Source organism: Coregonus clupeaformis, chromosome 33 (assembly GCF_020615455.1).
Source record: "Coregonus clupeaformis isolate EN_2021a chromosome 33, ASM2061545v1, whole genome shotgun sequence".
Classification (NCBI taxonomy): domain Eukaryota; kingdom Metazoa; phylum Chordata; class Actinopteri; order Salmoniformes; family Salmonidae; genus Coregonus; species Coregonus clupeaformis.
This window is the reverse complement of record NC_059224.1, coordinates 25,395,159-25,423,122: the sequence shown is the minus strand read 5'-3', so window position 1 is coordinate 25,423,122 and position 27,964 is coordinate 25,395,159. Positions and strand designations below refer to the sequence as shown.

General features: G+C 44.7%; 1 protein-coding gene across 2 annotated transcripts in view; it reads left to right on the top strand.

The window, feature by feature from the left end:
* The window catches only part of LOC121549277 (protein stum homolog), a 49,619-nt gene extending 22,778 nt beyond the window's left edge, over positions 1 to 26,841 (top strand). The window contains exons 2-4 of one of the 2 annotated variants that reach the window (XM_041861136.2): positions 448 to 627; positions 25,052 to 25,060; positions 25,625 to 26,841. In XM_041861136.2, coding sequence (XP_041717070.1) covers positions 448 to 627; positions 25,052 to 25,060; positions 25,625 to 25,659 — 224 coding nt within the window. In that variant the 3' untranslated portion in view covers positions 25,660 to 26,841. The remainder of the gene's footprint in view (positions 1 to 447; positions 628 to 25,051; positions 25,061 to 25,624) is intronic. The other variant, XM_041861137.2, reaches the window with a different exon arrangement.
* Positions 26,842 to 27,964: the final 1,123 nt, after the last annotated feature.

Sequence of the window (27,964 nt, the reverse complement as noted above, 5' to 3'; positions counted from 1 at the left end):
GTCCTTCACGGCGTAGTGTGTTACCAATTGTTTTCTTGGTGACTATGGTCCCAGCTGCCTAGAGATCATTGACAAGATCCTCCTGTGTAGTTCTGGGCTGATTCCTCACCGTTCTCATGATCATTGCAACTCTGGATTTTTTTGTTGTTATTCTGTCTCTCACTGTTCAAATAAACCTACCATTAAAATTATAGACTGATAATTTCTTTGTCAGTGGGCAAACGTACAAAATCAGCAGGGGATCAAATACTTTTTTCCCTCACTGTAGTGTTGCTCTACTGCATGTGAATTCATATTGTTTTTGAAACTTCCTTTGAGCTGCTCCCTCTCTCTTTGATCCCCCTGTCCTTTTGAATATTCTTGAATATTCTTTGTACCAAATCATCAGAGTCCTAATGTTTTGTGTGCGTGTGCGTGCACCTTTATGCCTGCGTCTTCTCTCCGCAGGTACGTTCGTGTCGGCCTTCACGGTGCTGTGCGGAGCACGGACGGACCTGCCCGACCGCCACATGTGCTGTGTGTTCTGGCTGAACATCGCAGCAGCCTTCATCCAGATCCTCACAGCCATCGTCATGGTGGGCTGGATCATGAGTATATTCTGGGGCATGGACATGGTAATCTTGGCAAGTATGTGTCACTATGTATCATGCCTTTAGACGTGATTGATTCAACTTTAGAAAGTCTACGTGTATAAAGCGTATTATTGTGTATCAAAGCAGACCATCATAAGACGGGTCAGAAAAGGTCCAGAAAGGTCATATCGGATCCCACACGTACTGAACACAGATTTCCAGCTGATGCCATTGGGGTGGCGTTTATAGGTTGCCTAGATGCAGGCTGAACATATACAAACATTCCTTTGTCTGCCCTGTCAATAAAATGTCTAAACAGCAAGGGAGGCACAGAGGTAGGTCTGGAGTCTGGCCAGTAAGCCTTAAATCAGGTGGAGCTGCCACCTACAGTACCAGTCAAACGTTTGGACACACCTACTCATTCAAGGGTTTTTCTTAATTTTTTATATTTTTTAGAATAATAGTGAAGACATCAAAACTATGACATAACACCATATGGAATCATGTAGTAACCCAAAAAGTGTTAAACAAATCAAAATATATTTTATATTTCAGATTCTTCAAATAACCACCCTTTGCCTTGATGACAGCTTTGCACACTCTTGGCATTCTCTCAACCAGCTTCACCTGGAATGCTTTTCCAACAGTCTTGAAGGAGTTCCCACATATGCTGAGCACTTGCTAGCATAAGTTGTATGCACCAATTTGTAAGTCGCTCTGGATAAGAGCGTCTGCTAAATGACTTAAATGTTAAATGTTGTTGGCTGCTTTTCCTTCACTCTGCCATCCGACTCATTCCAAACCATCTCAATTGGGTTGAGGTCAGGGGATTGTGGAGGCCAGGTCAACTGATGCAGCACTCCATCACTCTCCTTCTTGGTTAAATATCCCTTACACGGCCTGGAGGTGTGTTGGGTCATTGTACTGTTGAAAAACAAATGATAGTCCCACTAAGCCCAAACTAGATGGGATGGCGTATCGCTGCAGAATGCTGTGGTAGCCATGCTGGTTAAGTGTGCCTTGAATTCTAAATAAATCACAGACAGTGTCCCCAGCAAAGCACCCCCACACCATAACACCTCCTCCTCCATGCTTTATGGTGGGAAATACACATGCGGAGATCATCCGCTCACCCACACTGCGTCTCACAAAGACACAGCGGTTTGAACCAAAAATCTCAAATTTGGACTCCAGACCAAAGGACACATTTCCACCGGTCTAATGTCCATTGCTCGTGTTTCTTGGCCCAAGCAGATCTCTTCTTATTGGTGTCCTTAAGTAGTGATTTCTTTGCAGCAATTCGACCATGAAGGCCTGATTCACACAGTCCCTTCTGAACAGTTGATGTTGAGATGTGTCTGTTACTTGAACTGAATTTTTTGGGCTGCAATTTCTGAATTTCTGAGGCTGTTAACTCTAATGAACTTATCCTCTGTAGCAGAGGTAACTCTGGGTCTTCCATTCCTGTGGCGGTCCTCATGAGAGCTAGTTTCATCATAGCACTTGATGGCTATTTGAAGATTCTCAAATATAAATATTTGTTTAACACTTCTTTGGTTACTACATGATTCCATATGTGTTATTTCATAGTTCTGATGTCTTCACTCTTATTCTACAATGTAAGAAATAGTCAAAATAAAGAAAAACCCTTGAATGAGTAGGTGTGTACAAACCTTTGACTGGTAGTGTATGTCACAGCCTTGCCTGGCATGAACTAATGAACTTGTGTGTGGGTAGGGAGGGGGGTGTATGATGATGATGTCGTTCGTATGTTGTGTCAATTGATTCTATGAAATTTATTTATTTATGTGGAAGCAGCAGCACTCTTTAATTGTCCAAGTCAAATTTCCCCTCGGGACAATAACGTGTGTCATATCATATCATATGTTCATGGACAGTGTTGTGAGTTTTTCTTGACCACATGACCTGTCCAGGAACACTCCTGGTCCTGTTCATAGAGGGTTGGTATGGTATTATAGCAACCCTCTACCCCGAACACTTTCCAGCCACAGCCCTAACAGATAGATTGTTTTTTTTGTGTGGATTGATGGGCACCGTAATGATCTTTCTCCCTCTCTCTTCATTGCTCACTGCAGATTGAATTGCGTTACTAAAGGTGTTTTTCTGAATGAGTGTCAAAATATCTTTAAAAGGGAATTACTAGAATAGTTGTTTTGGCTCACCCCACTTTGGCTCACCCCACTTAGTCCTTGTGGCTGGGACCTACTCTTTGTTGCTATTTCCGTCGGCACTGCAAGCTGTGCTGGCTGGAATTGTGTGGAGTACCAGCACTAGCCTACGTTGCTACCATCATGCCACACAAAGTTAAAGAAGGTTGGAGTAATGGAGAGGACAGTGTTTCGCTAACACAGGTGTGTGATATTTTAAATCAACAAGATGTCTACAAGCAATTATTACAGCAACAGGAAAATGGCTTCAAGTGCTTTGTCCAAATACTGGTGGACTCAACTAACAAAAGAATGGACGATCTGACCAGAGAGGTCCTAGACTTTAAGAACAGTTTGCAGTTCTCCCAGGGAGAGGTGGATGTCATGAAATAGACTTGCAGCAAGATGCCATCAGCACTGTCTGTGAATCATTATTACAGATGACTGGGAAAACAGACTATCTAGAGGGACAATCCAGGAGGAATAACATTGTTGTGGATGGCATACCAGAGTCTCCATATGAGACCTGGATGGAGTCTGAGGAGAAAGTGAGAAAAATGATCACCGAAAAGCTGGAAGATCATAGGAAGATTGAGGTGGAAGCGCACCCACAGGTCTGAAAAACTGGTAACAAGCCCAAGTGACAGACCTGGCCGATAGTGGTCAAGTCCCTAAGGTTCAAGGACAAGCCCCTTAAAGGACAAGATGGCTGGAGAGAGCCAAAAACTTGAGAGGAACCAACATCTTCCTCAATGAGGACTTCTCTGAAGCTGTGCACCAGAGTTGGAAATAACTTTTCCCAGCTATTAAAGCTGCCAGAGGGCGTGGGGACATTGCTTACAAAAGCCTGGAAGGAGTGAGAGCCAAGCTTCCGGGTCAGTAGCTTCAGCCCAACATCACACACACACACACACAACAACTGACACTCACAAGTGCCTGATTGACTGACTATTAGCTAAACAATGTTTTCATTTTAGTTATATATTTTTTTCTCCATATTATGTCTATCTCCAATAAGCTACCCAGGAAAGGGCTAAGAATAGCCCATATTAATATAGGTAGCCTTAGAAATAAGGTTAGTGAAATCAATAACTTGCTTCTACATCTGATTTGCTTGCTGTTTGGGGTTTTAGGCTGGGTTTCTGTATAGTTGAGTATCTGGAGCATCAGCAATTGTGGGTTCGAATACAGGCTCAAAATGGCCAGAAACATTTCTTCTGAAACTCGTCAGTCTATTCTTGTGCTGAGAAATGAAGGCTATTCCATGCGAGAAATTGCCAAGAAACTGAAGATCTCTTACAACGCTGTGTACTACTCCCTTCACAGAACAGCGCAAACTGGCTCTAACCAGAATAGAAAGAGGAGTGGGAGGCCCCGGTGCACATCTGAGCAAGAGGACAAATACATTAGAGTGTCTAGTTTTAGAAACAGGCGCCTCACAGATCCTCAACTGGCAGCTTCATTAAATAGTACCCACAAAACACCAGTCTCTACGTCAACAGTGAAGAAGCAACTCCGGGATGCTGACCTTCTAGGCAGAGTTGCAAAGAAAAAGCCATATCTCAGACTGGTCAATAAAAATAAAAGATTAAGATGGGCAAAAGAACGCAGACACTGGACAGAGGAAGATTGGAAAAAAGTGTTATGGACAGATTAATCAAAGTTTGAGGTGTTCGGATCTCAAAGAAGAACTTTGTGAGACGCAGACCAAATGAAAAGATGCTGGAGGAGTGCTTGATGCCATCTGTCAAGCATGGTGGTGGTAAAGTGGGAGATTTGTACAGGGTAAAAGGGATCTTGAAGAAGGAAGGCTATCACTCTATTTTGCAACGCCATGCCATACCCTGTGGACGGCGCTTGATTGGAGCCAATTTCCTCCTACAACAGGACAATGACCCAAAGCACAGCTCCAAGCTATGCAATAACTATTTAGGGAAGAAGCAGTCAGCTGGTATTCTGTTTATAATGGAGTGGCCAGCACAGTCACCGGATCTCAACCCTATTGAGCTGTTGTGGGAGCAGCTTGACCGTATGGTACGTAAGAAGTGCCCATCATGCCAATCCAATTTGTGAGAGGTGCTTCAGGAAGCATGGGGTGAAATCTCTTCAGATTACCTCAACAAATTGACAACTAGAATGCCAAAGGTCTGCAAGGCTGTAATTGCTGCAAATGGAGGATTCTTTGACGAAAGCAAAGTTTGAAGGACACAATTATTATTTCAATTAAAAATCGTGATTTCTAACCTTGTCAATGACTACATTTCCTATTCATTTTGCTATATTTCCTATTCAGACTCATTTCATGTATGTTTTCATGGAAAACAAGGACAGCTCGCTCATTAATGTCTTAATGGAAATTACGGATTGCCTCTTATCCGCTTGTCAGTAGAAACCACATTTGTTGAAGTAAGTCAGCCATATTAGATATGTTTTTTTAAGGCAGTAAATGAGGCTGAATGAACTGTTTTACTGCCAGACAAGGCTCTGCTGATAGCTAAGTGTAGCAGTGGTAAGGTTTTGGGACTGCTGTTGGGACTCTGCTGTTGAGACAGCTTTATGTAGGCCCTAACAGTTTGTGGGCACCGTTTCAAATCGAATCGAATCAAATTGTATTTGTCACATACGCCGAATAAAACAGGTTTACAAGCCCTTAACCAACAATGCAGTTTTAAGAAAGAATACCAAAAACAACATCACAAAAAAATACAATATAAAATCATATGAAATAAAAGTAACACATAATTAAAGAGCAGCAGTAAAAATAACAATAGTGAGGCTATATACAGGGGGTACCGATACCGAGTCAATGTGCGGGGGCACCGGTTAGTCGAGGTAATTGAGGTAATATGTACATGTAGGTAGAGTTATTAAAGTGACTACGCATAGATAATAAACAGAGAGTAGCAGCAGCGTAAAAGAGGGGGAGGGGGGGCAATGCAAATAGTCTGGGTAGCCATTTGATTAGATGTTCAGGAGTCTTATGGCTTGGGGGTAGAAGCTGTTTCGAAGCCTCTTGGACCTAGACTTGGCGCTCCGGTACCGCTTGCCATGCTGTAGCAGAGAGAACAGTCTATGACTAGTGTGGCTTGAGTCTTTGACCATTTTTAGGGCCTTCCTCTGACAACGCCTGGTATAGAGGTCCTGGATGGCAGGAAGCTTAGCCTCAGTGATGTACTGGGCCGTACGCACTACCCTCTATAGTGCCTTGCGGTCGGAGGCCGAGCAGTTGCCATACCAGGCAGTGATGCAACCAGTCATGATGCTCTTGATGGTGCAGCTGTAGAACCTTTTGAGGATCTGAGGACCCATGCCAAATCATTTCAGTCTCCTTATGAGGAATAGGTTTTGTCGTGCCCTCTTCACGACTGTCTTGGTGTGTTTGGACCATGATAAACTCAGCAAAAAAAGAAACGTCCCCTTTTCAGGACCGTCTTTCAAAGATAATTCGTAAAAATCCAAATAACGTCACAGATCTTCATTGTAAAGGGTTTAAACACTGTTTCCCATGCTTGTTCAATGAACCATAAATAATGAATGAACATGCACCTGTGGAACGGTCGTTAAGACACTAACAGCTTACAGACGGTAGGCAATTAAGGTCACAGTTATTAAAACTTAGGACACTAAAGAGGCCTTTCTAATGACTCTGAAAAACACCAAAAGAAAGATGCTCAGGGTCACTGCTCATCTGTGTGAACGTGCCTTAAGCATGCTTTAAGGAGGCATGAGGACTGCAGATGTGGCCAGGGCAATAAATTGCAGTGTCCGTACTGTGAGACGCCTAAGACAGCGATACAGGGAGAAAGGACGGACAGTTGATTGTCCTCGCAGTGGCAGACCACATGTAACAACACCTGCACAGGATTGGTACATCCGAAAATCACACCTGCTGGGCAGGTACAGGATGGCAACAACAACTGGCAGAGTTACACCAGGAATGCACAATCCCTCCATCAGTGCTCAGACTGTCCGCAATAGGCTGAGAGAGGCTGGACTGAGGGCTTGTAGGCCTGTTGTAAGGCTGGTCCTCACCAGACATCACCGGCAACAACGTCTCCTATTGGCACAAACCCACCGTCGCTGGACCAGACAGGACTGGCAAAAAGTGCTCTTCACTGACGAGTCGCGGTTTTGTCTCACCAGGGGTGATGGTCGGATTCTTGTTTATCATCAAAGGAATGAGCGTTACACCGAGGCCTGTACTTTGGAGGTGGAGGGTCCGTCACATGCATGTCATTGCAGGCAATCTCAACGCTGTGCGCTACAGGGAAGACATCTTCCTCCCTCATGTGGTACCCCTCCTGCAGGCTCATCCTGACATGACCTTCCAGCATGACAATGCCACCTCCCATACTGCTCGTTCTGTGTGTGATTTCCTGCAAGACAGGAATGTCAGTGTTCTGCCATGGCCATCTCAATCCCATTGAGCACGTCTTGGACCTGTTGGATTGGAGGGTGAGGGCTAAGGCCATTCCCCCCAGAAATGTCTGGGAACTTGCAGGTGCCTTGGTGGAAGAGTGGGGTAACATCTCACAGCAAGAACTGCCAAATCTGGTGCAGTCCATAAGGAGGAGATGCACCGCAGATCTTAATGCAGCTGGTTGCCACAACAGATACTGACTGTTACTTTTGATTTGTCTCCCCCTTTGTTCAGGGACACATTATTCAATTTCTGTTATTCACATGTCTGTGGAACTTGTTCAGTCTCAGTTGTTGAATCTTGTTATGTTCATACAAATATTTACACGTTAAGTTTGCTGAAAATAAATGCAGTTGATAGTGAGAGGACGTTTCTTATTTTGCTGAGTTTAATTTGTTAGTATGTGGACACCAAGGAACTTGAAGCTCTCAACCTGTTCCACTACAGCCCCGTCGATGAGAATGGGGGTGTGCTCAGTCCTCTTTTTTTTCCTGTAGTCCAAAATCATCTCCTTTTGTCTTGATCACGTTGAGGGAGAGGTTGTTATCCTGGCACCACACGGCCAGGTCTCTGACCTCCTCCCTATAGGCTGTCTCATCGTTGTTGGTGATCAGGCCTACCACTATTGTATCGTCAGAAAACGTAATGATGGTGTTGGAGTTGTGCCTGGCCATGCAGTCATGGGTGAACAGGGAGTACAGGAGGTGACTGAGCACGCACCCCTGAGGGGCCCCCGTGTTGAGGATCAACGTGGCAGATGTGTTGTTACCTACCCTTACCAACTGGATGCTGCCCGTCAGGAAGTCCAGGATCCAGTTGCAGAGGGAAGTGTTTAGTCCCTGGGTCCTTAGGATAGTGATGAGCTTTGAGGGCACTATGGTGTTGAACGCTGAGCTGTAGTCAATGAATAGCATTCTCACGTAGGTGTTCCTCTTGTCCAGGTTTCTGGGATAATGGTGTTGATGTGAGCCATGACCAGCCTTTCAAAGCACTTCATGGCTACAGACGTTAGTGCTACGGGTCGGTAGTCATTTAGGCAGGTTACCTTAGTGTTCTTGGGCACAGGGACTATGGTGGTCTGCTTGAAACATGTTGGTATTACAGACTCAGACAGGGAGAGGTTGGAAATGTCAGTGAAGTCACTTGCCAGTTGGTCAGCGCATGCTCGGAGTACACATCCTGGTAATCCATCTGGCCCTGCGGCCTTGTGAATGTTGACCTGTTTAAAAGTCTTACTCACATCGGCTACGGAGAGCGTTATCACACTGTCGTCCGGAACAGCTGATGCTCTCTTGCATGTTTCAGTTTTACTTGCCTCGAAGCAAGCATAGAAGTAATTTAGCTCGTCTGGTAGGCTCGGGTCACTGGGCAGCTCGCGGCTGTGCTTCCCTTTTGTAGTCTGTAATAGTTTGCAAGCCCTGCCACAACCGACAAGCATCAGAGCCGGTGTAGTACAATTCGATCTTAGTCCTGTATTGATGCTTTGCCTGTTTGATGGTTTGTCGTAGGGCATAAGCTTCCGCGTTAGAGTCCCGCTCCTTGAACGCGGCAGCTCTACCCTTTAGCTCAGTGTGGATGTTGCCTGTAATCCATGGCTTCTGGTTGGGGTACGTACGGTCTCTATGGGGACGACGTCATCGATGCACTTATTGATGAAGCCAGTGACTGATGTGGTGTAGTCCTCACTGCCATCGGAAGAATCCCGGAACATATTCCAGTCTGTGCTAGCAAAACAGTCCTGTAGCTTAGCATCTGCTTCATCTGACCACTTTTTTTATTGGATGAGTCACTGGTGCTTCCTGCTTTAGCTTTTGCTTGTAAGCAGGAATCAGGAGGATAGAGTTATCGTCAGATTTGCCAAATGGAGGGCGAGGGAGAGCTTTGTACGCGTCTCTGTGTGTGGATTAAAGGTGGTCTAGAGTTTTTGTCCCTCTGGTTGCACATTTAACATACTGTTAGAAATGAGGTAAAACGGATTTAAGTTTCCCTGCATTAAAGCCCCCGGCCACTAGGAGCGCCGCCTCTGGATTAACGTTTTCCTGTTTACTTATGGCCGTATACGGTTCATTGAGTGCGGTCTTAGTGCCTGCATCGGTTTGTGGTGGTAAATAGACAGCTACGAAGAATATAGATGAAAACTCTCTTGGTAGATAGTGTGGTCTACAGCTTATCATGAGATACTCTACCTCAGGCGAGCAAAACCTTGAGACTTCCTTAGATATCATGCACCAGCTGTTGTTTACGAATATACATAGACAGCCACCCCTTGTCTTACCAGAGTCTGCTGTTCTATCCTGCCAATACAGTGTATAACCCGCCAGCTGTATGTCATTCACGTCTTCGTTCAGCCACGACTTGGTGAAACATAAGATATTACAGTTTTTAATGTCCCGTTGGTAGGATATTCGTGCCTATAGTTCGTCCACTTTATTATCAAGCGATTGTAAATTGGCCAATAGTATCGATGGCAAAGTCAGATTAGCCACTCGTCGCAGGCTCCTTACCAAGGACCCCGATCTCCTTCCGCGATATCTCCTTTTCTTTCTACTGCGAATGACAGGGATGAGGGCCCTGTCGGGTGTCTGGAGCAAATCCCTCTCGTCCGACTCATTAAAGAAAGATTATTCATCCAGTTCAAGGTGAGTAATCGCTGTTCTAATATCCAGATGCTCTTTTCGGTCATAAGAGACTGTAGCAGCAACATTATGTACAAAATAAGTTACAAACAATGCGAAAAAACTAATAAAATAGCACGGCTGGTTAAGAGTCCATAAAAAGGCAGCCATCCCCGCCGGCGCCATTCTATAATTTGTCACCGATATAGTGCAATTAATGTATTGTGTTGTGTTGTGTTGTGTAGTGGCTTTGCTGGCATGCATACATTTCTTTTTTTTTGCCACTAGTATGTTCCGAGCAATATTCCTGTAAAGCTTAGATAGGATCTCATGTCAAATGTTGTTGAACTGTTGTGGTTGCAAGTTCATCTGCCTCATCTAAAGCCTCTTCTTTTGGGGTGCTGTGATAGGCCACCAAGTGCTAACAGTCAGCATTTGGATAATATGTGTGCAATGCTTTATACTGTGTGTGATGTTGTTTTTTTTTGTGGGGGGGTAGATCAGCTTAATATTGCAGATAGATTGTAACTTCCATCAATGTAATTGTCTGCATCACTTCCAATCTCCCATGTTTTTTTTTAATATACAGTGGGGGAAAAAGTATTTAGTCAGCCACCAATTGTGCAAGTTCTCCCACTTAAAAAGATGAGAGAGGCCTGTAATTTTCATCATAGGTACACGTCAACTATGACAGACTAAATGAGGAAAAAAAATCCAGAAAATCAGATTGTAGGATTTTTAATGAATTGATTTGCAAATTATGGTGGAAAATAAGTATTTGGTCAATAACAAAAGTTTCTCAATACTTTGTTATATACCCTTTGTTGGCAATGACACAGGTCAAATGTTTTCTGTAAGTCTTCACAAGGTTTTCACACACTGTTGCTGGTATTTTGGCCCATTCCTCCATGCAGATCTCCTCTAGAGCAGTGATGTTTTGGGGCTGTCGCTGGGCAACACGGACTTTCAACTCCCTCCAAAGATTTTCTATGGGGTTGAGATCTGGAGACTGGCTAGGCCACTCCAGGACCTTGAAATGCTTCTTACGAAGCCACTCCTTCGTTACCCGGGCGGTGTGTTTGGGATCATTGTCATAATGAAAGACCCAGCCACGTTTCATCTTCAATGCCCTTGCTGATGGAAGGAGGTTTTCACTCAAAATCTCACGATACATGGCCCCATTCATTCTTTCCTTTACACGGATCAGTCGTCCTGGTCCCTTTGCAGAAAAACAGCCCCAAAGCATGATGTTTCCACCCCCATGCTTCACAGTAGGTATGGTGTTCTTTGGATGCAACTCAGCATTCTTTGTCATCCAAACACGACGAGTTGAGTTTTTACCAAAAAGTTATATTTTGGTTTCATCTGTCCATATGACATTCTCCCAATCCTCTTCTGGATCATCCAAATGCACTCAAGCAAACTTCAGACGGGCCTGGACATGTACTGGCTTAAGCAGGGGGACACGTCTGGCACTGCAGGATTTGAGCCCCTGGCGGCGTAGTGTGTTACTGATGGTAGGCTTTGTTACTTTGGTCCCAGCTCTCTGCAGGTCATTCACTAGGTCCCCCCGTGTGGTTCTGGGATTTTTGCTCACCGTTCTTGTGATCATTTTGACCCCACGGGGTGAGATCTTGCGTGGAGCCCCAGATCGAGGGAGATTATCAGTGGTCTTGTATGTCTTCCTTTTGCCTAATAATTGCTCCGACAGTTGATTTCTTTAAACCAAGCTGCTTACCTATTGCAGATTCAGCCTTCCCAGCCTGGTGCAGGTCTACAATTTTGTTTCTGGTGTCCTTTGACAGCTCTTTGGTCTTGGCCATAGTGGAGTTTGGAGTGTGACTGTTTGAGGTTGTGGACAGGTGTCTTTTATACTGATAACAAGTTCAAACAGGTGCCATTAATACAGGTAACGAGTGGAGGACAGAGGAGCCTCTTAAAGAAGAAGTTACAGGTCTGTGAGAGCCAGAAATCTTGCTTGTTTGTAGGTGACCAAATACTTATTTTCCACCATAATTTGCAAATAAATTCATTAAAAATCCTACAATGTGATTTTCAGGATTTTTTTTCCTAAATTTGCCTGTCATAGTTGACGTGTACCTATGATGAAAATTACAGGCCTCTCTCATCTTTTTAAGTGGGAGAACTTGCACAATTGGTGGCTGACTAAATACTTTTTTTCCCCACTGTACATACACATACATATCCTTTAAAAATATATATATATTCCCCTTTATTACTTTCCAACCCTGCCACCCTTTCCCCACTTGGAGTAAACTAGTGGACAACAACGCCTAGGCCTCTACTTCCAGCCCATACCCACTATCTACATTTTGTTTGTTCTTTCTCCTGAACTTCTTCTACTCTCAACCTCTCCGATCATTTTCATGATGTCCATCCGGTTTGCTTCTATATGCCATATCTTTCTAACTGTGCTCCTTCACAAAAGCTCCCAACCTACAACCCATACACTTATTATGGACACAGCGTGCCTACATTATTAGTTATCTTGTTATTGTTTGTTGTTAGTTGTTATTAGTCCCATCCTTCAATTCAATTCAACACCTCCCATCTATCTTTTAACACCATCCATATAGGATTTCTATTTGCCATATATATTTCAACTGTACTGTGATGTCTTACAAAAGTTCTGAACCTTTCTATTCTCATTGTTTCTACAGATTGTGAATTGAAAATAAACATTTTTGCTAATAGTATTATTATGTTATTGATCGATTGACTATGACTTTTCAGATCACCCAGTAGTGCTATCTGTAGGGTTAGCTCCAGGTAAATATTGCAATCCTTTAGCCATTCCTGGACCTGTGTCCAAAAACAAGCTACAAATGGACAGTACCAAAACAAATGATCTAATGATTCTGTCTCTTCGCAGGAAAATCTGCAGAGCTGGGAAGATTGTATCCCCCATATAAATAACATTCTATTGTTAGCAATAATTTTATATAATAATTTAAATTGAAAGATTCTACGTTTTGAATCTGGTGTCGTTTTGCGTATCAGTTCATAAACACTATGCCATGGGATCGGTACGTCAAAAATCTCTTCCCAACTATTTTGCAATCTATATGGGACGGCTGTCAATCCATTGGTCCTTAAATGAAACTGATATACTATTTTATTTATCACATTATTATTAACCAATTATGTTCTTTAATGCAAGGCCGACAGACAAGTTCCTTACTTTCTCCTCCTTCCACTTTCCTCTTCCATTTTTGCGGTAAGGCTGCAATTATTTGGTTGTAATTTTGGGTAGAGCAGACATTTCCATATGTTTTTGTTAGCTGCATGTGCGACATAACTCCACCAGTCCTACCGATGATATCATTTACAAAGATTATACCTTTTTTAAACATTTTGTCCAAAAAAAAAGTTTTTTGTCAATTAGTATATTTGAGTTTAACCACAATATTTGTTGCATTATTTGTTCTGTCGTTTCTGGAGGATTAAATTGAAATTGCAACCAACTTTCTATGGCTTGTTTTAGAAATAGTGATGTCTGGGAGATGATTTCCTTTTCAAATAACTGAAAGTGAGTGGTTGTAATCTGAATAAAGGGAACAAGGCCATTCTTGAACATTGGGTGAGACAATCTTACTAATTTGCTAGAGAACCAGTTCGGATTTAAGTATAACTTTTGTATGACTGAAGCTTTTAGTGATAGGTCTAATGCTTTAATATTTAATAATTTCTGTCCTCCGAATTCATATTCATTATATAAATAGGCCCGTTTAATTTTGTCTGGCTTGCCGTTCCAAATAAAATGGAATATGTTTTTCTCATATAATTTAAAAAACTGTTCGCTAGGCGTAGGCAAGACCATAAGCAAATAGGTAAACTGGGATAATACTAAAGAGATAATCAGGGTGATTTTTCCACAAATTGACAGGCACCCACCTTTCCATGGTAGCAAGATCTTATCTATTTTTGCTAACTTTCTATTATAATTTATTGAAGTGAGATCATTTATTTCCTTTGGGATATGTATTCCGAGTATATCCACATCACCATCAGACCGTTTTATTGGTAAACTACATGGCAATGTAAAAGTTGTATTTTTTATTGATCCAATACGTAATATAGTACATTTGTCATAATTTGGTTGTAATCCAGAGAGGTTAGAAAATGTATCTAGATCCTCTATGAGGCTGTGGAGTGATTCTAGTTGTGGATTTAAAAGAAAACATGAATCATCAGCGTACAATGACACCTTTGTTTTTAAGCCCTGGATTTCTAATCCCCTGATATTATTGTTGAATCTGATTTTAATTGCTAACATCTCGATGGCCACAATAAATAGATATGCCGATAGTGGACAACCTTGTTTCACTCCTCTTGACAGTTCAAAACTTTCTGAGAAATAGCCATTATTTACTATTTTACACCTAGGGTTACTATACATGATTTTGACCCATTTTATAAGAGATTCACCAAAATTGAAATACTCCAGGCATTTATATATAAACCCCAGTCGTACTTTATCAAATGCCTTTTCGAAGTCTGCTATGAATAGCAGGCCTGGTTTCTCAGATTTTCCATAATGTTCTATTGTTTCCAATACTTGCCTTATATTATCTCCAATGTATCTTCCATATAAAAAATCTGTCTGATTTAGAATGAATAATATCCGACAATACCTTTTTAATTCTATGCACTATACATTTTGCTAGAATTTTTGCATCACAACACAGAAGTGTAAGGGGCCTCCAATTTTTTTAATGGACTGGATCTTTATATTTTCCACTTGTATCCTGTTTCAGTAATAATGAGATCAGACCTTCTTTCTTGAGTGTCAGATAATCTACCATTTACATAGGAGTGGTTAAAACAAGCTAACAACGGTCCTCTTAGTATATCAAAAAAAGTTTGTTATACTTCGACTGGTATGCCATCCAACCCTGGAGTTTTCCCAGACTTAAAGTCTTTAATTGCATCCAGAAATTCCTCCTTTTTAATGTCACCTTCACATGAGTCTTTCTGTTTGGCTGTTAATTTTACATTATCAATAGAAAAAAAATCTCTCCAATTAGCTTCAGTTAGAGGAGATGGAGGCAACTGAAATGAAAACATATGCTTAAAGTACCTTGTTTCCTCCTTCAAAATATAATTTGGTGAATCATGGGTTACTCTGTCAATTGTAACCAGTTTGTGTGTGTGATGTTAACGGAGGGGTCTATTTTCTGTATGACCTGAACATTGACTGGTTAGCAACTAGCTATCCTCTCGAGAGGAAGCTTCTAACTGTGACTAAAGCCTGTAATATGACCCAGGTTATCACTCAACCAACTAGAGTGCATACCAATAGTGTTGGATCTGTGAGATCCACTTGTATTGATCATATCTTCACTATTGCTGCAGAGCTTTGCTACAAAGCAATATCAGTTCCCATTAGCTGTAGTGACCATAACATTGCGGCAATAACAAGGAAAGCCAAAGTGCTAAAGGTTGGGCCTAAAGTAATTCATAAGGGACCATACAAAATGTTTTCTCAGGACTTTTTTGTTGAAGATTTAAAACATGTATGTTGGTCTGTGTATGAGGAAGTGAATCAAGATGCAGCACTGGAAGTATTTGTAAAATTAGTCATTTCAATTGTTGACAAGCATCCACCTGTGTGACGAGGTGTGAAAGGAGTCAGGCGCAGGAGGTAAAATACCGAAGTCCAGAGTTGAAACCGTTTGCATAAATCAAACGCCCCAAACGTCAAACGAAACTATACAAGGGAAAACATCCACCTTGGCAATAACACAGTGAAATGTAGCTCAACCGAGCTACACGCTGTCACAACAAACAATCACTCACAAAGACAAGGGGAACAGAGGGAACACTTATACACATACTAATTAGGGGTGTGTGATTGACAAGACATGACAAGTGGAGTGATGAGAATGGGATCGGCAGTAACTAGTACTCCGGTGACGACGAAAGCCGATGCCTGCCCCAACCAGGAGGGTGGGCAGCCTCGGCGGAAGTTGTGTCAACCTGTTAAGAAATTAACTGTGAGGACTGTTAGAGCCCTCTGGATTGAACAATTGTATGGTTCAAAGAAATGATGCAAAAGCAGAGCCCTCTGTATTGATGATGAATTGAACAGAAGTGAAATGACAACATTGAACAGTGAACCATCATATTTTTGTATAAAATATCTAATAATGAAAAGGATTGCTGTTTTGAATTTGGACAAGTTAGTGTGGGAGAAGTGGAAAAACTATTGTTATCCATCCATAATGATAAGCCACAAGGTATAGACAACCTTGATGGGAAACTATTGAGAATGGTAGCAGACTATATTGCCACCTCTATTTGCTATATCTTTAACCAAAGCCTAAAGGATTGCGTGTTACGGTCCGGCACTGTTGGTCCTGTTCCTGCTGGTTTTCCTTTCCCTTTTCCCTGTGTGTGTTGTTTGTGTCTGTCTCCCCCTGCTGTGCAGTCCAGTCAGAGGATCTAGGTCAGGGGGCGTGGCCATTCTCTCACAAGATCAGTTACACCCAGCTGCAGCTAATTGTCAACAATCAACCAGCAGTTATCTACCCGGGCTGGACACCTCTCCAGCGCCAGTTCGTTCCTACACTACCTGTGGTAACTTGGCCCCGTACAGAAATCTCAGTTTAGTTGTACTCTCTCAGTATTATAGTTGTTTCTGCCACATTTGTAACCTGTCTCTCCTTCGACCAGATCCCGTCTGTTCCTGCTGCCTGCCTGCCTGCCTGCCATTCCCACGCCTGCAACCTGCTCCTCTGTTGTCTGATATCCTCGTCATCCAGCTCTCTGGACTACTGGCTCTCCACCCCACTCAGCTCCTACCCCGGCCTGAAGCTACTCCACCCTGAACTGCTTCTCTCTGCCAAAACACGCTGAATAAATTACATCCCAATTCACCCTCTTTGTCCGTGTGTCCGTCTCTGCACCTGAGTCCCCCACCCAACCTAATAGAACGAACTGGCCAAACATGGACTCAGCAGAGATGCCACATGAAACAACGGGTGATGGCGTACAACGCGCCTCCATTCACAGGGAATGTTATTGGGACAACACGACCAACTCATCCGGACTCTATTGGATAACAACCAGCAGTTGTTGGATCAAGTATCTCATCTCACCTCTCAGGTAGCTAACCTGGTAACACCTCACTACCCTTCCTCCCTCTGTTTCTCCTCCACCTGTTCCTCCTACAGTGGCTCCAGGCTCGGCTTCCGCTCCTGCCCTTCGGGAACCCCTACAACCTCACCCGAACCTTTCACCGGGGACCTGAACAAATGCCGTGGTTTCCTGCTTCAGTGCCGCTTGGTGTTCCAACAGAAGCCCCTGTCTTTCTCCACGGAATCCTCAAAGGTACATTACGCACTGGGGTTAATGAGGGGCAAAGCTTTGATTTGGGCAGAAGCGGCTTGTTCTGCTCAGCAGATTGCCAGCCTGTCGTTTGACGATTTTTCCTCTCAATTGAAAGTTGTGTTTGATCACCCGGACCATGCCGGGACCGCCACAAAGAGACTATTGAAGCTACGACAGGGCACGGGTAGCGTGGCTGAATACGCCATTGATTTTTGGACCTTGGCAGCCGATTCCAAGTGGAATGACGAAGCTCTTCAGGGAGCGTTTGTTAACGGTTTGAGTGACACGATCAAGGATGAACTAGCTGTTCATGATGAGCCTGCTAACCTTCATTCTCTCGCTTTCCCCTTGCTACACGAATAGACAACAGGCTACGGGAGAGGAGACAGGAGAGGGGGCGGTCGGGTCCGCATCGCAGGCGGGGCTCCCTCGCTTTCTGCAACCCGAGCAACACCACCACTGGACACCGCCCCACACATCTCAGCGGATCCCTCCACGGAACTAGACGAGCCCATGCAGCTGGGCCGTGCTCGTCTGTCCCCTGCCGAAAAGGAACGGCGCATGCGGGCTGGTGAGTGCATTTACTGTGGGGACCGCACTCATTTCCTGGTTAACTGTCCGGTTCGCCCAAAAGACCAAGCTCGCAAGTAAGGTGGGCGACTTGCAGTGCTACACCTGACTCAATGCCCACAGCACCCCGTCTAGTTATCCCAGCTACAGTCCAGTTCAGGAATCTATCTCTCCCACTAGCTGCTCTAATCGACTCTGGTGCTGAGGATAGTTTCCTTGACGTCAACCTGGTCACTCAGGCTGAGATCCCTGTTAAGCCCCCTGCCTAAGCCTATAACAGTAACCGCTATTGACGGCCATCAGTTTGCCAACATCACCCACCAAACTGTCCCCGCTTTCTCTCATGCTGTCCGGCAATCACAAAGAAACCATCCAGTTTAAAGTAGTCTCCCTCCTCGGCCTCCCCCCTTATCCTCGGTTTCCCTTGGCTTAGCCTTCACAACCCCCATATTGACTGGCAAAACCACAAGATACACAGTTGGAGCACTCACTGCCATTCTGTTTGCCTTGGTCGGCTATTCCGCCTCGGTCGGCTCCCCTGCTTCCCCTGTCAAAACCCCCAGACCTCTCTTCAGTCCCTGAGGAGTACCTGGACCTGGCCGAGGTATTCAGTAAGTCCAAGGCACTTTCATTACCACCTCATAGGCCATACGATTGCGCTATTGAGTTACTGCCTGGAGCCCCTTTGCCGTCCAGTCGGCTTTTCAACCTGTCCCGTCCTGAGAGAGAAGCTATGGAAACCTACATAGGCGACTCCCTAACCTCTGGCATCATTCGTCCCTCATCTTCCGCTGTTGGAGCTGGGTTCTTTTTTTGTAGAGAAGAAGGACAAAACATTACGCCCCCTGCATTGACTACAGAGGACTAAATAACATCACAGTCAGAAATACATACCCCCTGCCTCTCATCAACTCAGCATTTGAACCCCTTCATGGTGCCACTGTGTTTACCAAACTCGACCTACGTAACGCTTACCACCTCGTTAGGATCAGGCGGGAGATGAATGGAAAACTGGGTTCAATACCCCTCTCGGACACTTTGAATACCTAGTCATGCCATTCGGTCTCACTAACGCCCCAGCAGTGTTTCAGGCCATGGTTAACGATGTGTTGAGGGATTTTCTACACCGTTTTGTGTTTGTCTATTTGGATGACATTCTAATATTTTCTAAGTCACAGGATGAACACGTCTCCCACGTCCGTCTGGTTCTCCAACGCCTCATGGAAAACAAACTGTATGTGAAAGCAGAAAATGTGAGTTCCACCGGCAGTCCGTCCCCTTTTTTGGGCTTTATTATCGAGCGGGGACAAGTGTCACCAGACCCTGACAAGATCAGAGCGGTTGTGGAGTGGCCCACACCCACGTCTCGGAAGCAGCTAACGCTTCCTGGGCTTCGCCAACTTCTACCGCCGCTTCATCAGGGGTTTCAGCCGAGTGGTTGCCCCCCTGACCAAGCTCACCTCCCCTAAGGTGCCATTCCTGTGGACGCCTGAGGCCGAGTCAGCCCCGTGAGTACATTGAAGGAACTGTTCACCACCTCACCTGTTCTTATTCATCCAGACACTAGTTTGCAGTTTATTGTGGAAGTGGACGCCTCTGATTCGGGGGTGGGAGCTGTCCTGTCACAACGTTCCCCCACGGACCAGAAGCTCCATCCTGTGGCCTTCTTCTCCAGGAGATTGACCCCTGCTGAGAAGAACTACGACGTGGTAACCGGGAGTTGCTTGCTGTCAAGTTGGCGTTGGAGGAGTGGAGGCACTGGCTAGACGGAGCTGAGCAACCCTTCATAGTCTGGACAGACCACAAGAACCTGGCTTACATCCAGTCGTCCAAGAGGCTGAACTCCCGTCAGGCCAGATGGGCTCTGTTCTTCAGCAGGTTCAAGTTTATTTTAACATATCGTCCTGGCACACGTAATGTCAAGCCTGATGCTCTCTCTCGCCAGTTTACAGACAATGAAGACTCCAGCAATCCTGAATCTGTTCTGCCCGCTTCCTGTTTGGTGGCGGCGGTTCACTGGGAAATCGAGTCCCTCGGTCCGATCGGGCACAAGAGTTGGAACCTGACCGGCCGATGGCCCCCGACCTTCTCTATGTTCCCGCAGCCGCTGCGGCCGCAAGTGCTCAACTGGATCCACACCTCACGCTTCTCCTGCCACCCTGGTATGAACCGTACACCGTCGCTACTGAAGAGGCACTTTTGGTGGCCATCCGCCGAGGCTGACGTCCGGGAGTACGTGGCGGCCTGTTCCATCTGTGCCCAAAATAAGGCTTCCCCACAGGGCTCCTTCGGGCCTGCTGCGGCCTCTCCCAGTCCCAGTCGTCCTTGGTCTCACGTGGGCTTGGACTTCGTCACTGGACTTCCTATGTCTGAGGGTAATGACACCATACTCACCATCGTGGACAGATTCTCTAAATCTGCCCATTTTGTTGCATTACCAAAATTACCATCTGCCAGTGAGACAGCCGACCTCTTTGTCCTACATGTATTCCGTCCCCATGGAATACCTGTGGACATAGTGTCCGATAGAGGTCCACAGTTCATTTCTCGGGTATGGAAGGAGTTTTGTTCGGCTCTGGGTGCCACTGTCAGTCTCTCATCAGGTTTCCATCCCCAGTCCAATGGCCAGACTGAGAGGACCAATCAGGACCTGGAGGCTGCTCTACGCTGTGTGACATCCCAGAACCCGTCCACCTGGGCCAAACATCTCCCGTGGGTCGAATATGCCCACAATTCCCTCACCTCATCTGCCACCGGCCTCTCACCATTTGAGGCGGCTGTGGGGTACCAACCGCCATTGTTCCCGTCTCAGGAAAGGGAGTTAGCCGTCCCGTCAGTTCAGGATAACCTTCGTCGCTGCCGCAAGGTGTGGGTGGACACCCGTGAGGCTCTTCTACGGACAGCAGAGCGTAACAAGAGGGTGGCGGACAGGCACAGGGTAGTCGCTCCCCAGTTCCAGCCTGGTCAGCGAGTCTGGCTCTCCTCCAGCAACATCCCCCTGCGCACTGACTCCCGTAAGCTGTCGCCCCGGTATTTGGGTCCTTTCGAGATCGACTCCATCATCAACCCTTCGGCTGTTCGGTTGAAGCTTCCCCAGGCCATGAGAGTCCATCCTACATTTCACGTGTCCCAGCTGAAGCTGGTCTCCTCCAGCCCTTTGTGTCCGCCTGTGGATCCCCCTCCGCCACCGCGTGTATTGGACGACCATCCAGCCTACACGGTGCGGAGACTGCTGGACGTCCCGGAGGCGTGGTAGAGGGTTTCAGTACCTGGTGGACTGGGAGGATACGGTCCCGAGGAGAGGTCCTGGATTCCCGACGATTTATACTGGATCCGCAGCTGGTGGCTGACTTCCATAGGGACCACCCCTGACAAGCCGGGTGGGTCGCCGGGTGGCGCCCGTTGAGGGGGTACTGTTACGGTCCGGCACTGTTGGTCCTGTTCCTGCTGGTTTTCCTTTCCCTTTTCCCTGTGTGTGTTGTTTGTGTCTGTCTCCCCTGCTGTGCAGTCCAGTCAGAGGATCTAGGTCAGGGGCGTGGCCATTCTCTCACAAGATCAGTTACACCCAGCTGCAGCTAATTGTCAACAATCAACCAGCAGTTATCTACCCGGGGCTGGACACCTCTCCAGCGCCAGTTCGTTCCTACACTACCTGTGGTAACTTGGCCCCGTACAGAAATCTCAGTTTAGTTGTACTCTCTCAGTATTATAGTTGTTTCTGCCACATTTGTAACCTGTCTCTCCTTCGACCAGATCCCGTCTGTTCCTGCTGCCTGCCTGCCTGCCTGCCATTCCCACGCCGCAACCTGCTCCTCTGTTGTCTGATATCCTCGTCATCCAGCTCTCTGGACTACTGGCTCTCCACCCCACTCAGCTCCTACCCCGGCCTGAAGCTACTCCACCCTGAACTGCTTCTCTCTGCCAAAACACGCTGAATAAATTACATCCCAATTCACCCTCTTTGTCCGTGTGTCCGTCTCTGCACCTGAGTCCCCCACCCAACCTAATATTGCGTGTATCCACAGGTGTGGAAGGAAGCTGAAGTAATTCCACTAACTAAAAATAGTAAAGCACCCTTTGCTGGCTCTAACAGCCACCCAATCAGTTTGCCGCCTGCTCTTAGTAAGTTGATGGAGAGATTTGTGTTTGACCAAATACAATGGTATTTTTCAGAGAACAAGTTAACTACTGACTTTCACCATGCATATAGAGAAGGGCACTCCACTTGTACTGCACTGACAGATGATTGGTTATAATAAATGGATAATAAGATGATTACTGGAGTTGTATTATTAGATTTCAGTGCAGCCTTTGATGTTATTGATCATAAGTTGTTATTGTAAAGCTATAGCACGTGAGTTTTTTCATCACCTGCCATCACATGGTTGGAGAGTTATTTATCCAATAGAACCCAGAGAGTGTTCTTCAATGGAAGCTTCTTTAACATCATTGCGGTGTCCCTCAGGGCAGTTGTTTGGGCTGTTACTCTTCTCTATTTTTACAAATGATTTGCCACTGGTCTTACACAAAGCTAAAATGACTATGTATGCGGATTATTCCACTCTCTGCATGCCAGCACCCAAAGTCAGTGAGCTCACTGAAATGTTAAATAAGGAGTTACAGTCAATATCAAAATGGGTGATTTAATAATAAACTGGCCTTAAATATATCTAAATCTAAACACATTGTATATGGTTCAAAACCTTCTCTAAGACCTAAACATCAACTGGAGTTGTGTATAAAGGGTGTGACCATTGAGCAAGCTTCTGAGGAAGCTGAAACATTGGATGTCAATTATCATGGTCAAGTCATTTTGACAAAGTTCTTGTGAAGATGGGGAGGGGTATGTCTGTTATAAAAATATGTTCTGTGTTTTTGACACAATAGTAAACTGTACGAGTTGTTCAGGCTCTGGTCTTGTCCCATCTTGATTACTGTCCTGTAATATGGTCAAGTGCAGCAAATGAAGATCTAGCAAAGCTGCAGCTGACTCAAAACAGAGCAGCACACCTTGCCCTTAACTGCACATACAGAACTAACATCAACAACATGCATGCCAGTCTTTCCTGGTTGAGGGTTGACGAGAGATTAACTGCTTTTCTTCTAGTTTTTATGATAATAATGACTGTAAGGAAAATGCCAGATTGTCTGCATAATCAAATAACATTCACCCATACCCCACAAGACATGCCACCAGGTGTCTCTTCACAGTCCCCAAGTCCAAAATGAATTCACGGCAACACACAGTATTATACAGAACCATGATCAACTAGCAAAATTACCTTTAAAAAAATATGAAACAACATCTCATAGAACGGCGGGGACTGTGAGGACACACACACACACACACGAGCACACACAGACACACTCTAACACACACATACTTTTTTGTTGTTGTATTGTTTGTATTATTATTATTTATATTTTTGTTGTTGTTGTGCATGTATTGTTTTTATATCGTTGTACACTACATGGCCAAAAGTATACATATACCCCTTCAAATTAGTAAATTTAGCTATTTCAGCAACACCCGTTGCTGACAGGTGTATAAAATCGAGCACACAGCCATGCAATCGCCATAGACAAACATTGGTAGAATGGCCCGTACTGAAGAGCTTAGTGACTTTCAACGTGGCAATCGTCAAAGGATACCACCTTTCCAACAAGTCAATTCATCAAATGTATGCCCTGCTAGAGCTGACCGGTCAACTGTAGGTGTTGTTGTTGTGAAGTGGAAACGTCTAAGAGCAACAACGGCTCAGCCGCGAAGTGGTAGACCAAACAAGCTCACGCGTAGCGCGTACAAATCGCCTCTCCTTGGTTGCAACACTCACTACCGAGTTCCAAACTGCCTCTGGAAGCAACGTCCGCACAACAACTGTTCGTCTGGAGTTTCATGAAATGGGTTTCCATGGCTGAGCAGCCGCACACAAGCCTAAGATCATCGTGCGCAATGCCAAGCATCGGCTGGAGTGGTGTAAAGCTCACCACCATTGGACTGGAGCAGTGGAAACGAGTTCTCTGGAGTGATGAATCACGCTTCACCATCTGGCAGTCCGACGGACGAATCTGGGTTTGGCGGATGCCAGGAGAATACTACCTGCCCCAATGCATAGTGCCAACTGTAAAGTATGGTGGAGGAGGAATAAGGGTCTGGGGCTGTTTTTCATGGTTCGGGCTAGGCCCCTTAGTTCCAGTGACGGGAAATCTTAACACTACAGCATACAATGACATTCTAGACAATTCTGTGCTTCCAACATTGTGGCAGTTTGGGGAAGGCCCTTTCCTGTTCCAGCATGTCAATGCCCCCGTGCACAAAGCGAGGTCCATACAGAAATGGTTTGTCAAGATTAGTGTGGCAGAACTTGACTGGCCTGCACAGAGCCCTGACCTCAAACCCATCGAACACCGTTGGGATGAATTGGAATGATAAGGGCTGGAACTGCGAGCCTGGCCTAATCGCCCCACATCAGTGCCCGACCTCACTAATGCTCTTGTGGCTGAATGGAAGTAAGTCCCCGCAGCAATGTTCCAACATCTAGTTGAAAGCCTTCCCAGAAGAGTGGAGGCTGTTACAGCAGCAAAGGGGGGACCAACTCCATATTAATGCCCATGATTTTGGAATGAGATGTTCGACGAGAAGGTGTCCACATACTTTTGGTCATGTAGTGTATTTTACATTTGTGTGACTGTCCTTGTCTATCAGTATACCAGTGTTTTGTTACTTGTCATGTTTTGTGTTTTTTGTGGACCCCAGGAAGAATAGCTACTACCTCTGCAAAAGCTAATGGGAATCCAAATAAACAAATAAACCCTGTTCTTCCCCTTGCACTCTCTTGTGTCTGCTTTATGTTAACACTTGAGGCAGTGTTTTATTAAAATGAAGCTACAGTAGCTACAGAGTTCTCCCCATTCATCCCACTGATATTTCTTAGATAAGCTTGGATTCCATTATTATAGTTCTCTCCCTCCAAGTCACATAAGGGGATGGATTCATTTGAATCATGACAATTACTATTGTTTGCCTAGAGAAGAGGTCTTTGTCAAGATAACAGTGTGGTATAAATTGCTCTGTGCGTGGGAGGACAAGGCTGCTCCCAGAACACTGTTGAGCATTTTCCTGCTGTTATTATCAACCCTGTTATTGAATCTAACCACTGAGCTCTGGGTCTTCTGTCTCCTCTTCTTTCCATATCAAAGAGGGTTGTTTTCAACAGTGTTTGTTACTATAATAGTCTTTATCAGAATATTTCCTAGAACATGATGTTCCACTGTGCAGTACACCTGTAGCTTGTCATGGTTGAAATACTAATTACTCCGTTTTTTTCTTTGCTACTCCTAAACGGATGAAAGTTTCTGATGGTAGGTACTGTATGTGTAGTACTACACAGTCTTTGTGTTTCCACCAACATGTTGCTGCCTCCTCTCACTCGCTGCCACTATTGCTTTTTTCCTATTCCATCAACTCCATCTCTGCCAATGTGCCTGTGCCTGTGCCTCACACCACCTCCCCTTCGGCTGTCTCTCACACTGTTTGGGTTTGTCGTCCTCCATCATGCTCGTTATAACGGGCATCATGGCCAGGGCCGGAATGGAGAAAAACCTGGGAGTTCCCTGAATGTCCTCCGCACCGTCAGTGCATGCTTTGCAACTAGCAGCATCAGAGAGGACGCTATACTCTCAGCCGTGCATGTCTGGGAAGATTTGTCAAAAATATTTTTCACATGTATAGATTCAAATTTCGTTCTCTTATATATGAACGTTTCACTATGGAGCATTATCCAGCTTGCTGCATGGCTATACTCAGTTTACTCCGGCTATTCAGGGCTCACCTATACCGTTGCACTCAGTTTGTTCAGGTGATGTCTTCACCAGTCTACTTAACGACATCACCTTTAACCTCACTGTGCCCTGTCTCTCTTCCAGGCTATAGGGATCAGGGGGTTCCCCAGCAGGTTTGAGGCTGGCCTAGCCCAGCTCAACGTTAAGCCTGGATGTACAGTTTTCTCCTAACCCGGCATCCCCCCGGCCAACAGGGGCAAAGAAAGAGCTGCGACGAGGCCTCACCACTAGGCGGGGAGCCAAGGCGGCATGATATTCACAGGCTTAACCCTACCCTACCTACTGTACCGTATCGCCTACTACTACAACTGCTGCTGCTGCTGCTGCTGCTGCTCCACTTCACAGCTCAGTGGTAGAATGAGGAGCACGTCAATATCGACAGAAAGACGTTTTCTACACACCCGAAGCGTCCTGTGAAAAAATTGAAGAATATAACATAATATAATATGAATATGTGCCAACTGTATGTACAGTACTGTACCGTGTGCTAAGGACTATCCATCCTGTCTGGGGCAAAATTCAGTGTTCAGTGGTTTTTATGAAAAAGTTAAATGTGCAGTTTATTCCTTTTGTGTATATTATCAGCAGTTTAACCACACACTTGACTAGTAGACTTCAATAATCTGAAGACGGTATCAGTGTCTGTCAAGCCCTCCAGGATTGTATAGTATGTGATGGTATTAAGACTTAAGGCAAGTGGAGATGATCTTGCTTTATATACAGTAATATTCTGCATTGATATCTTGTGTATCATTCTTCAGATATGTCTATAATATATTTAGACTTCTCACATCACACACACATGAATAGCCTTCTGTGACTTTGTATTACTATTTATCGGTTGTTGTTTTTGTGAAACATCAATGTGTTGTTCAGTAAATCATTCTGGGCCAGTTGCCATAGATACTGTACATTTTAATCAAGTATCTGTGCGTACATGTGGGGCTGAAGTGAATGTAATTGGTACCAGTTATGGCAGCAGGAGACACGACTACAGTGACCATTTAAATAGTGGGATTTTAAAGCTAGATATAATAGAAAAGTAGACCTATACCATTAGTTACATTAGATTGTAGCATAAGCTTTGATTGTGTTTAAAGATTGGATTGTGAAGAATATGACATCCTCATTGGAGACTGCAATTACTTTCACAAAGAGAGATATTCAATGCATTTGTGAAATGTAAAGACCACTTAACTGTTATCGAATTTGATTGCCCCAAAAAGCTGTAAAATCACATTGGTGTACAGAACAGCAAAATAAAGTGTCAACCCTCAATAAACAAAGTATGTAATGAACAACTCTGTTTTTGTACTGAATGTATTCCAGGTTTAAAAGGCTCTCTCTTGTCCTGATCGGTCAGAGCTGTTGCTAGGTCATTCCCATTGAACCAAACGTAACAGCAGACGGTCAACCGGCCAATTTTTTCCTCATATGCAGATCTATTGTTGAGATGTTTCTGGTGCTTCTCCACTATGACAACAGCACTTGAACAAAGGTGCCATTGAGGGACACAGAGGCTTTGAGGGAGGGGAGGATAGCGATGGCCAGGGAGGGGTCAGCGATTGTGTCGAGCGTGAGGTGTTAGAGAGACAAAGCTGCCTGCGTGCTCTAGTCGTCAGGACAGGGCTCAAAGGCATTAGGAAACCGTATGACTTGTCATGGGTAGGCAGACTTTGCCTCACAGTTGTCCTAAGATCTATTGTGTAAGGTATAATAGGGAATTTACATAAAGAAATGTGTATTTTGTGTCTCTGATGTTATTATTCAACATGCAACCAGACTGTAAAACACATTTCAGTATGTGATGGATGTAGCATGCAGGATAATGGTTGTCCTTGGATGTCCTCTCTATCTCTGTTTCAAAACAACAGACAGACATCATCTCTTTTGAATCAACAGTAAAAATTGTATTGTTACAGTGTTTGTCCTTTAAATGTGTCTTGGAAGAATTCCCTCCCTCTGATAGCAGGCGATTGGATCCCTTTTCTCCAAATAAGGAATTATCTCTCCTGGTTGAATGGGCTTTCATGGTAGATATTTTCAGCCAGCTATAGACAGTACACAGCATTCCATTACTGATTGGGAGACAGTAAAGTGCTATTCTGCATTAAGCTACCTGAGGTTAGGGTAGTGAATATGAAATACTTTTATAACAGTGCTGGAGATTCCAACAAAAATAAACATACTCAAATTCTCTGTCTTTGTTTTTTCAATATGGTGATGGTAAGATGGTGATACACAGAGACAGTAGGGATTTGATCCCAGAGCCTCGGTGTGAGAAAAGCATTGGGTTATTGTTTCAACCATGACATTACAGGCCAGTAGGGAGCTTTATAAACTTTATAAATAGACAATAGGAGACTGCTCATATCAACAATGGTGCCACTGATACCCTGACTATGCGAAGTCTAGTTGTCTTTA